The sequence below is a fragment of the Ixodes scapularis genome, unplaced genomic scaffold, assembly GCF_016920785.2.
Source record: "Ixodes scapularis isolate PalLabHiFi unplaced genomic scaffold, ASM1692078v2 PGA_scaffold7__128_contigs__length_106722199, whole genome shotgun sequence".
In the NCBI taxonomy this organism is placed as follows: domain Eukaryota; kingdom Metazoa; phylum Arthropoda; class Arachnida; order Ixodida; family Ixodidae; genus Ixodes; species Ixodes scapularis.
Window position 1 is genome coordinate 2,960,167 of NW_024609882.1, and position 12,789 is coordinate 2,972,955.

Genomic DNA, 12,789 nt, shown 5'->3' on the forward strand with positions numbered 1-12,789 from the left:
GAAACGTGCCAAACGCTGCTACTGGAGAGTTTTAGTAAAGTTTTTGAAGAACAATAGTTATATGAAGAGCTCATTGTGTTGTTGCTTTGGAGCGCGAACCAGAGTGGCGTCTGACTTTCAAAAACATTTTGCTGAATACCTTTATTATCTAGAAGATATACACGATCGTTTTGCAGCTTCTGTGGAAGGTACGGTATGGTATCCTTCGAAAAATGGTTCACGCTGCGCAAGTTCCCATTCACGGAGGAATGTTTGACTACGTTACGTTGAGACACAGCGTATGTCCCGCAACGTTGTCAGGCGCTGTGAAACGTTAGTATAGGAAAAAAAAAAACCTCAAGAACAGAAAAAATGAAGGCAGACACAATTTGCATTGTGCTATCCTGCTAGCCATAGCATCCCACAACATCCGCGTTGCCTACCATGGGCGTCACCCGCCAAAGTTTCTAAATTTCGTTTGGGAAATACACGGACACCCGTAATTATTAATATATTATTGAATTGTCTACATAATAGTGCACTTATACCATCCGGGTAAATTTTAACGAGGTATGACTGCATCGAGGAACACTTCAGGTATGTCCGTATGCCGCCGTTTTCGTAGTGGTTTGTTTCACTTCGTCCGCGTTGAAAACAAAAGCAGCATCTCAGCAGTCGGAGTGAGCCCCAAGACAGCTGTAGCGTAAAAGCGATGAAAGCAGTCAGGCTCGTTGCCGCCCTCAGGCGGCAAGCAACGCCCTGCAGCGCGGAAATGGGACGCCTACCCAGAGCGCTCAGTTAATCACGCCGCCATTATCTAACCCGCGAGAATGCGAATCTCAAACGCAATTAGAGCGGGCTTTCGCGGGAGCGCTTTGTTCATTTGTGTACAACCTCCGCGCGGTTGCCAAGACCATCCGCCCTATATGGGACTGGCCAATACCAGCCAGAATACAAGGCCTGAAAATGACGTCATCATTGGTGGATTCCCGACCCGCCCAAACCGGCAGGTCATATCCTCCTCTATACTCACAAAGCCAGTTCGACGACTGAGCCGTAGAGTACCCGGTCGCAGATTTGGAGCTCGAGGATCTGGTAGCACGGAGCATCAAAGAGCCATTTCTCGGGGAACCTGGACATCAGCGCACAGCTTTTACAGCGGGAAGGACCCGAAACACACTTGTTCGCTCGGGATAAGTGTGTTTCGGCGCCTAGCCGCAGCGGGGCGCCAGTCACGTGGCTCTCCTCTCATTCGTTGTCTGCCGCTCCACCTCTTTCCATTTCGGCGGCCGGCCGTTTCTCCTGGCGATCTGCCAGGGTTTGTCCGTATATAGAAGGCTATGGGCAGACGTGTCAGTCGTGGCGTCGCCGCGTTCTAGCGTCGTGCTGGTTGTGAGATGCTGCAAGGAGCGCGTCCGACGATGATAGTGGACTGGCTCTCCAACGAATGCTTAAACACCTCCTGCTGCTGCCCGCGAGAAACAAGGAAAGTTTCGGCGAAGGATATAAAATACAATGCGTCTCCGAGTGAACGGCCACGTTCGCATAGGTACCATCGAATTTGTCAATGATAATTAGCATAAGCTACTTTTTTTTGCTTCTTGTATGTACTGGTAGCTTTCGCTGATTGACTTTATTGTGTATATCTGTGCTGCTTCTAATTTTATTTTGATTTAGTGTTTACCCGTATTAGGTAGGAATCTCCAAATGGTAGCTGCCAATTGTTTTTTTGCAGAAGCCACCATCTCATTTCGAAGCCTTGACGAATTCAAAAGTGGTTGCTTTCTTGCTATACTGACTTCTGCAGCCGACATAACACAAGTGTATTATTAATGGTTCTCCCTAAAATAAAAATGAAATGCGTTTTTTTTTTCTTCTTCTTTCTGACAATGAGACAATGGCTTTTTGAGTCAAAGAGCCGGTGTTCGTTTTCTAGGCGCGGATTGGAGAAATATATAATCGAGTTTTGGAATGAGCCATTGCTCGAATGAGGCGGAGTCTCAATGTCAATCTTCGTAGGGCAGTAGTTGTAAGGTTCTTTTGAGGAGTTAGAGAATGCCAATCAAAGTTGCAATGACCCAATGTGCACTAAAATGTTTTGTTTTTTGTTTTTTTAGTGGTATTCTGCATTGCACAATAGAGTCCGACCACTGAACAGCGATAACAAAGTCGTGCGGATAATCTAAATAGACTCAGAATTCATGTTACAACATCCAAATTAAAATTAACGATGCCATCAATGACGCGAAGCGACTGAATAGCAGTCGCATCCATGTCTCGCCAAGACCTTTCACCCTTGATCGTTCGATCCTCCGGAAACGATGGAACACCGGGGAAATCAAGGTAGAATCCAGTAAGGCGAATAAGCTGTCTTCCTATGGTAGCAAACAAATAAATAAATAAACGTTCAGGCTGTTGTCACTCGCTATCATTTCCGCGAAAAGCGGAAGATGATGGCGTGGAAGCGCGGGATCAAGACGCGCCCATTATTTTCTCCCCAGGCGCTAGGCGGCGTTGCGACACACCCGGAATATGACGGAGAGCGAGCCAGCCGGGCGGAGGAAACTCCGTTCGGGGGCAATTTCATTCGGCGTTTCGGGGTGGCCATGTCGCGTGCGCTCATTACGGGTTCTGATGTCGGAACAGCCGCCGAGACCGGTTGCCGCTCCTCCCGCCGGCGGTAGCCGCTATACGGAGACAAACTGAGGGAGAGGAGGAGAGGAGAGCGCGAGGGGATATCCGAGCACCGAGCTCCCATTGAAAAGAATCAGTGAGTGAATACGAAACTAAATTTGGCAGTAACAATTTATGGGCTAAATTCATCCGAAAAAATTCACCGCTAAATTTAGCTCAGAAATATTTCCGCTAAATCAAATAATGTCAAGCTGATATCATGGCGTCACACGACACCGTGATGTAACTTAACACTGTGCTTTCATGTGACACTGTGACACCAGGTGACGTCATAATGTCAATTTTGATCGCGGTGGTGTTACGGTGTCAACGTGCTTCCAAACCGGTCGTTTCTCCCCCGTGTTTTCATGAATTTTCTGGTTGTTATTGTTATTGTTTTTGTCGTCTATAAATGTTTTGTTCATGTAAGTTCTTCCACAGCGAGTGTCTCTGCATACTGGAGTAAATACAAAGTGCACACGGAACACGAACCTCTCCAGGTCGGATACAAATGTTTTGCTGTCATCCTTGTGTAAACAATGACTTACCGGGAAACGTGAGGGCATGTGGCGGAGTGAAATAAAGTATCAGTCTAGATCTCGCCGAGCCTGTGTTTTTTGATCGTGAGATTTCGTACCATGCGCTACGCTCCCTTGAGTTCTTTTCCAACATTTGAGTACGGTTAGGCGCAGCAAGGTATCACTCAACATGTCAGCCCCCGTTGCGGTGTAAATACAGCACTGGCACTGCTCTCGATATTTCTTCGTTTTTTTCTTCAAGATAACAAGATAAACTGGATAGGATCCACCCGTACTTTGATTATAGCTTTGTCTACCAGACTCGTTCCAGATCAGTGAGGCCAGGTTTTTAAAATCAATGTTTTGCGGGCGGGTCTGCTCGGTTCCTGAGCATGTGGAGTCGAGATAAGATCTTAGGGACGACAGAACGCGCTGCTGGGCACTTGACTATTGGCACGAGCTTGCGCTTTCGAGCGTGTTCTTACGTGTGAGCCTGACGCGCGGCAAGAGCTCAATCGATGGCTAAGCCGCGATTGTAAAAGAGGAATGAAGGCAGTGTGGTTTTCACCTTGTCGGTAGCCAATCGATAAATTACTATTAACTTGTGGCCTTCGTGTATATAGTTGAATGGTATGCGGTCTTTATAGTGGGAGATCGCAAATCCTATACCCTATGAATGTCTTGATTCGAGGTAGCTGGTCACAGAGTATAGACAAAGGCCTTGACTTAATCAAATGACCATTTTCTTGACGTAACACAATCTCCATACTACAGGTAGGAAACAGACGACACACTCATTCAAAAGCAGACTAGGACACGTTACCCAAAAACTAACGAAATACCGTTACTCCTAACTCGCTCAAGAAGTAACTAAATACTTTATTCGTTACTGATTCTCAAAAAAGAACTTTACCTCAAAAGTTACTTTTCTCGTTACTTTGACGACGCCCAGCAGCTTTTGGTTCATGGTTTATTGTTTTATTTTCAGTAGTCGTTGCACTTACGAAGTAACTGCCTCTCAAACTTCTTTAACAGTTACGTTTCCCCGCTTTCCTGAGTATACATATTCGGCGATTTTGAAGAGTCGTTCTACTGACGCGCTCGAAGAAATGGCAGTGTCTTTGTCGCAATAGACGCATACTTAGGTTAGAGTTAAAATTACGATGTTTAAACGGTGCTCTACACGCTATTCCTCAAGCGTAACGGAATTCCGTTAATTGTTACTTGGCCTTATAAGTAACTAAGTACGTTAGTCGTTCTAAACAAGTAACTTAATAGGTAACTCGTAACCGAAAAAAGTAACCAGATATAAATAATAGGTTACATATATGTGTGCAAAAAAGTTTATGAAAAGTCTGTTGTAGATACTTTTTTTTTTTATCTGTCGTCTTCTGCTTACCTGCAGTCTCGCGGTTGTGTTATGTCTAATCTTCACCAGCTCGTTTAAGCCCTGACTTTCTGTTCATTGAATTGATATGTCTTTTCATGGCCTCTTACTTTCTTTCGTGGCATTGCTTGCCTTAATTAGTTTTATTTTTTTTACTTGTTTAGACGGCAGGAGCAGATTGCAACTGAATACCTCAATTTCGTTTCTTTCTTGTAATATTTCTTCAAGCCGGAGTAATTTGTGGGTTTAATTTTCGCCACGATTGTCCGAAACCCTCCAAGTTGCACACTCGATAATATTTTCCGTTTATTCGAGTAATTGTTGCCGTAAACTGAAAGCATCTCTAATACAAACTACCTATTCTTATATATCCGACACACGCTAATGCTGCCTTTACATTGACGCTTCAGTCATCTTGGAGCTGGGCCCTTGTCAAGCTGCACTTGTTGCAGATTTTCGCCCCACCTACCATCTGTCTCTGTAAAAAAAGAGAAGAAAATTGATTGATTGATCTATTGATAACCGCGAAAGGAATCTGCTCCTTTTCATCACCAAGTTCGCGTGAAACTGAAGTGGATCTTTAAGCAGCCGCATTAGCAGCCGCCACGCGAATGCAGTTCAATTGTCGATGCGAGTGAGACATTAGTGTCAGTGAACGAGACCGACATATCATAGTCACGCGCGTTTACGTTCCTAACACTCGTCGCAAGAAATAAACGCCAAGCGGCTAAGTGGGGCACCAAACACCCAACGGAGGTCTTCATCGCCTGCATTAAAAACAATCCACTAGGGTTCGCAAGATGCGCTATGAACGAACACGGGCGGCAGAACTCGATTAAAAATAGGGAGCCCTCCGATGCTCGAGACAATGAAGATGATGGCCGCCGATAGCGGTCTTCGTGTGATCACGGTCAAGAACGCCACGCCTCGCGGGCTAAAGGACGCCAGGGAGGGCAGCAATTATGAATCAGAACTCACCGCGAATTCGCATGCGGCGCGAGAAACGCCTTTCGGCCCGTAAGACACGCTGCGCGGGTGCCTATATAGGGCGTCGGGTGGCCTCTTCTCGAGAGAGCTTCGCCGGCTTCGCGCCCGACTCTAAGAGGAAACAACGCCTCTGCGGATGGATGTACCGTGTACGCAACCGTTCGACGCTCCCGAGGCGGCTGGATAACTGGCTAAGCTGGCAGTGGGGTGGAAGCTACGTGCTCGCTAAACCAGTCAATCGCCTCACTTTCGTCAGCAGACCGCGTTCTCTGCGGTCGGGTATACGCCAGTCTTGTACGTAACGTGTTACTTTACCTAGTTACTTTTTCCGGTAGCGAGGTTACGACTGAGTCATTTTTCGAGAGAAAGAAGGATTAATTCATCTTCGTTACTTTTTGGTGGAGTAACGAGTAACGTTATTTAGTTACTTCTGGAGAGGAATTAACGTGTACAACCAAAGTTACCCTCTTTGATTTTCACTCAAACCGTGCCTGTGACTTCCGCGGTCAAAAATACAAACAAGAAAATATAAACAAAAACACTAGGCTTCATTGACGACATCATATATTGGAAAGCGGCTTCAAAAGAACGACACATTCAGGAGTAACGAAACGTAGCCAGTAACCTTCGAGCTAAAGTAACCCGTCTATTCTGAATTTCAGCAACGTGTAACGTTCTTAGTCGCTTTGCGAGCGAGTATCGAGTAACGGTATTCAGTTACTTTTTTCAGTAACCTGTATACATGTCCAGTATACGCCAACACGTTGTTTACAAACACGCCCACGCCCCCCCCCCCCCCCCCCCCCTTCCCCGCACACACACACACACACCCACTCCGGCCGTGAACATTGGGCGTGCGCCTAAGCCAGATTCGCGTGAAATACGGCCTGTGCGATTGCGCCGTGCCGATACTAGCGCCCGCAGTGGCAGAGGACGTAGCTTCGGCCGCACTCTCACCCGAGGCGCGATACAAGGAACCCGCCGCTGGCATCCTTGGCCTCTGCTTCGCGACGCTTTACTCGAGTGTACAACCCTTGCCGACACAATGGAGCTCGAGTAACCCACGCTGGAACTTAGGCCACCGTATTGACGCTCAATCATCGTTCGCAGCTCGCCTGTGTGTGGTTGTGTGTCTCGAAGCGGTTTTAGTCTGACCTCAATTTCAGGCGCTTTCTAAACGGCGGCGGCTGGGTTAAGGTTCACAGACATTCGCCCGCGCGAGCGCAGAATGCAAATTCTGAGGTCGTTCGGGGGCCGCCGAGTGGTTAGAAGCTCTGCTGGTTTTCGATTGCGTCTGATTTGGTGAAGACGTTCAGCAGCGGCTATTTCTTTAGGGGTTGGTAAAGAGGCCCCCCATCCCTCCTTTCATTTTTTCATCGAATGAGCACGGTTAAGTAACACTACAACATTTCCTTCGAATTGTGTATAAATGAACTATTTCCATTTGACACAATTGTATGCTTTCTGCTTTTTGATCTAGCGGGCTTTTAAAGTCGGGAAAGCATCTTTTATTTTGTTGCTGAAATCTTTGGCAAGTGCCAGCGCAAACAAACGCTATGTACAATCCAATGGAGTGAATCGAGCAGCGCCAAAAGTGCTTTATCACAGGCTTTACTTAAGCACTTTTGCTTTACAAAGTGATTTACTATCATCGGCTACATAAATCACATACAGAAGAAAGGTGCTGGATTTCGACGCATCCACTGAGCACTGAGCGTGATTAATTTAGCCGGTGAGAGAGCAAACACACAAACAGGAGGAGCGCCGTGATGATCCGCTTTTTGCGCTCCGCTGCAAGTTAAAGCGGAGTAGTTTGTTTTCCCCGCGACAATACGCGTTCGAGAAGTCGTTCGCTCTCCAACAAGAACGAAATGAACAACTGAAAATAAGTTCTAGTTCTCGCTCAATCACTTGTCATGTGTGACAAAATTAATTTTTATTCTCAACCGCCCGAGAAGGCTGCGAAAAAAATGTCCAGATCCTCGGAGGCTCGTCTTTTTCACGACCCGCGCATATTTATGAGGAATATCTGTCCTCATAAAAAAAAAAAAAAAGCTGTGGGCATGCAAAACGGCTCTTCCACTTTCAGTTCCATGCGTAACGAATGACTCTGATAAAACTGCCACAAGAAAAATTCGAATAAAAAAAAAATAAGGTATAGTGTTTGTGAGGACAGCCCCAAGTTTGCATCTGTTTTGTCAAAGTGTCACACAGTTGTATACGTGCGATGGTTGGCGTTCACTGACACCACTTTTGCCCTTCTTCACAATGGCCTATCAACAAGACGGATTTTCGTGGGTCAACCGAGCTCTGGAGAATGAAGGTTAAAGCGAAAGCTACTGCTCCGCGTTCAGCGCTAATTTAGCGCAGGACCCAACCGCGTTGACGGAGACACTGGATCTAGCTAAACACAAAAATAAAATGTAGACAAAAAAAGGTGCAGAGCGTCTCAAACGCAACTCGAAACAAAACTTGAAATGAACCAAGAAAACATAAAGCACGCAAACGGAAAATACCGTAATGTGTGCATAGCATTTATTTGGTCGTTTTCTGCCGCGATGCTTTCTCTTTTCTATTCTTGAACACATCACAAAACGCCGCTAAGTTTCACTTATTATCCGGGGTCACACTGCTTATACATCATACAAAAGACAGTTTGCAAACAGATTCGAACGCGAGTCACTGCGAGTTCCGTGCTTCGAATGCCGCATGGCAGCGAGTTCAAGAAGGAAACTTGGCGCACGACACTCTGACCACGGATATTCCGGTCACTCGTGTTTGCAGACTTTCTTGAGCAGTATGACACCTACTTTAGGCTGTGCGTATACTTCGACACAATCTTTCATTATTTTATTTATTTTTACCTTTCCTGTGATCGCGTGCTGTCCTGTCCGAGTTGGATAGTACCAATAGCGACACCTCCGATGGGCATTCCGCCGAAATTCGCGTAACAGCCCGCCTAATGTGCACTTCTTTTCTTCTTTTTTTTTTCCGGGCAGATATGACGATTTTATCCGCTTTTAAGGTTTTCGCAGCACGCGTATAATGTGGCGGGAGTCTCGCGGCTTTCGTTGTAAGCCATTTCAAGGGTCAAGCAGTAATTTCCAGAATATTTTAAATGCTAAAAAAAAAAAAAAAAAGTTCACAAATGGCTAGAGGCTGCCAGAAAACGTGATATGAACCCGTCAAACTTAACAAATCTGCGAACCTTGAACGTTTGCAGTGTCTGTTTAGATGCCCATTTAAAAATGAAATCCGAGGCTCTATACTTGATCTTCCTTCGAGAAAAATAAAGTGTTGTACGTAATAAATAAGCTGCGCCAGCAGTAGTTCTTACAAGATTTGGCCGTCAGGGAAAAAATAAGGATTGTGGCGTTTACAACGTCTAGGTTGTAATCAAATAGCACGTGACATGTCGAAAACATGCAAGTATCTTAACTCACCAGAATGAAAGGAAAAATTACGTATCTTCCGCGAGGAGCCAAGCTTTTGTTTACTATAGTTCTTGAGGCGTAGCGGCGTTAATGGAGTGCGTGTCTTCAGCATCATTAATTGGCTTATAGCCAATAGCTCTCTTATTGTTAAGCCACACTCCCACTGCTCATACATCATGAATGATGACAAAGCTGTCTGTGGGCACGCCTCGCGCATGTTCGACTCATGTTTGCTTTCTAGATGTTTATGTTTTGAACATGTCTGCGGACAACGTTTGTCGGCCCAATGTGACCGCCACATAATGAAGAAACACGCTTCAAACATAACAGAGCGTTAAGGAACCATTTTTGCCCATCGTACCACATCGGATGTGCAAAAACGGTTCCCTAAAACTCCCTATTAGGGAGTTCTAGGGAACGGCTTTTGTACATCCGATACGGTACAAGTAGCCCTGCGGTACGAGCTGCGTATATGCGAGTCTTCTGTCGTCACGCATGCGCAGTTCGTACCGGAGGGCCCAACGTACCCTACCGGATCTTAAATAAAAAAAAAAAACTGTTCCCTAAAACTCCCTAGTGTCTGCCGACTACCTTCTGCGTGATACGTTACCGGTTTGACCGCGGTTTTGGTGACAGGGTCAGCCTTTTGACCCATCCTTTGTTTCTGTGCCTCGCAGGACCGAGCCCAGGAAGGAGGAGTCGGCTCCGGCCGAAGACACCGAGACGGCCATGATTAGCCGGCGAAAAATACTCTCCAGGTCTCGCGACGAGCTCAACGTAGACTTCACGACCGAAGACGAGGAAGACGTCTGGTACCAGAAAGAAAAGCTATTTAAGGTGAGCTTCCGGCCTTTATTTTTTCCCCCTTTTCTTTCAGAGCTTTCAGAACTCGCACAGGACACCGAAGGTCTATGGTGCCCGGAACACGTCTTTGAACGCGTTCGAATGTAAAAGTTAAACTCTGGACGCCAGCGTTCCGCGTTCTGGCGCGTTCGACGAGTGCAGTCGAGACGAAGGAGCTTCAGGTCTACCCAGTAATCGTACCAACCACAGCTCGGCGTTCTGAGGTTCCCTCTCGTCTCCTCTTCTCTCTCAGGTTCTCTGCGCATAACTCGATTTCTGCCCGATGACTTCACATAAGTGTCACGTTGTCGCCGGCCGCGATCTTAGCTGCGTCACATCGGCGGTGGTAAACATCGCAGGCGCCTGTTCTGCTGCAAGTCGGTCGTCAGCTTGACAGTCCACGAAAGCTTCGCCAGTCGGCGCCACCCGCGTTCGTTCCTCCTGTTTGCCGGTACCTCTAACAGCAAAACAGTAGGGTGGGCTAGTTGATTCAACGCACTAAATATGAAGCTCAAAGGGACAGACGAGGACACGGAGTAGAGAGGACAGCGCTTCTAGCACACACCGCCAGGGTCGCTACACCCGACAGCATGACGTCATTTGTGTGACGTCATTGGTTGCCTCTTCGGGACCAACGTGTGCGAGGGATGGGACGCTAAACAGACCAGACGACGTTTGAGGCACCGTAGCTTGGCCGCACCTGCCCGACGAAACTGAAGGCGGCACCAACCGAAGAACTATGGAGATGCGGAAGGGCAAACTGCTGAAGTGCGGGTGAATTCCCGGGCTTGAATTGGGGTTCCGGCTAAGAGAATTAGAAAGATATGTGTACCCTAGAATGGAGTGAAGTTCCAGCTGTCGGATAAAGAATAATAAAGCAATAAACTGTGTAATTTAAAATCTAAGTTAGAACAAGATGGTACGTCATTTTTGGCGTATTTCGCTATTGAGCTCTTGCAGGTGGAAATCGACAAAAGATCCCAAATTTACAATTTTGTTTCTACAGCTCTGTTACATGGCTGTACGGTCACGTGTGGACAGTGTTTTTCAGTCGTCATTTCTTCAATACGTTTTCCTGCTATAACCACTACACTCTGCCGAGCGATAGGTTCTTTGCAGAAGTATTTTCTCATGCCAATACTGCTCGTAAAATGATGCACCACTCACGCGCCTCTGATAAAACGAAGGTCTTTAAGAGATAATTTAAGTAAGGCGTAGTCGACCCGTAAGCCTGCGCTCATGAATATTCGCGTTCCACGCGTGCTTTTATGCGATCATGGGTAGCAGACCCATTGAACCCACATAAATTGTTGTCTTACACGCGAGCCAGGCCACTAGAGCATGAATCGCTTATGATGCATGGCTACTTTAAGAACTCAAGACGGCCGATGAATAGCTGGGTCCCAGAGGTAAAGAGTATTGCACCTTGAGCACTGAATCGATTAATCGAAATTTAACCGAGTCAATGCCATTCAACACTCGGACAAAACTACGCATGCAGGAACGAATAACAACACAGGCAGCTGCTATACTTTCAGAAGACAAGAAACAAAAAGGGGGGGACTCTATCCTCATCTAAAATGCAAAGTAACGGAGCGATTACCCGTAGCTGAGGGGTTCCTTTTACACTCACGACGAAGACCTGCATGATACTTTCCATATTTTAGCGTCGGCCATTTGCACGCGGGGCCTCGGCGTGCCTGCTCCGACTTTGAGGTTCCTAATGGCGGCGGTGGTGCAAGCTTCGTCTGCGTTGGCCCGTATGCCTTTGCAATTACTCCTCAACTTGGGGTGTGCACGGGGACAACCGGGTAAGACAGCTGCGCGCGTGATTGCACGCTGTAATTATTTTCGGCGTCGTGACGAGCTGTCGCCAGCGCGTGTGTGGCTTCACTCTCCGGGAATATAGGTCAGGAGGGAAGCCGGCAGCGTCGCGCACAAACCACGACGCGCAAGTTTTAACTTTTCGGTGCCGGTGTTTACGCATTCGTGCGTGAGTACGTAACACCCTTTTTTTGTGTGTGTGTGCGTCGTGTCTCAAGTTTTTAGACGGTCTTGCTCGTCAAACGGAACTTCCTTCTTCTGCTTGTTTGCTAATTTAGAGAAAAAAAAAAAACAATATTTGCAGTCATGCGTAATTCTCCAGCTCTAGACATTCGCGAGAGCAAACAGGTCTCTGTACCTCGAACGAGGCGATAGGAAGGCCGTCGTTGTCGCTGAATATGTTACTTAGAGTGGGTCGTAAACCTTTACTGCTTGCCAGGTCCTCATGGGCAAAGATAGTGACAGTGACGTGTACTCATACTAATATTAACTTTTTTTAATGTATATTGCTTCAGAAAAGCACGTAGCGCAGAAGCTGCTCTCAGAAATTACCTGTGAAGACTAGGAATGCCGGGCTGATATATATATATATATATATATATATATATATATATATATATATATATATATATATATATATATATATAATTTTTTTTTATTGAGGTTTTTGAACGTGCATACTTTTGTTACCTTAGCTGGGGAACGATATGTCCTACATAATCCATCTGCATGCAATACCTGTTAACTCTTGTCTAAAAATTCAACTCAACATGAAGAGAACATTCTGTTAAGATTTGCAATATTTATAGAGCAAAAAAAAAAAATTATTTATCGAGGTGAAGTAATTTCTTTCTTTATACTATTGTAGCAAGTTCATGTCATCAACCCAGATTACGAAAAGTAATTGAAGTCCCGTGAAATAAGTTGTTTGCCGAAAAATAAAAAAAAAAAAAAAATAAAGAAAAACATTAAGCTTCCTTTTTTTTCTTTGTATGAAAGTAGTTTTGGCTGCTCAAGGATCGATCATGTTCCACAGGCAGCTTGCAACGACCCAGAAATACGTAATCACCCATTTCAACTTAAATAACAACATAGCGGGACTGCACTTCAAAAACAAGCTAACACAACAAACAAATTGACGAGT

At 46.0% G+C, this 12,789-nt stretch overlaps 1 protein-coding gene across 2 annotated transcripts in view; it reads left to right on the top strand.

Moving 5' to 3' along the window:
* LOC8028919 overlaps nucleotides 1-12,789 on the top strand; it is a 168,809-nt gene that overhangs the window by 21,862 nt on the left and 134,158 nt on the right. For both annotated transcript variants that reach the window (XM_029990686.4, XM_029990687.4), the window contains exon 2: nucleotides 9,656-9,815. In XM_029990686.4, coding sequence (XP_029846546.1) covers nucleotides 9,708-9,815 — 108 coding nt within the window. In that variant the 5' untranslated portion in view covers nucleotides 9,656-9,707. The remainder of the gene's footprint in view (nucleotides 1-9,655; nucleotides 9,816-12,789) is intronic.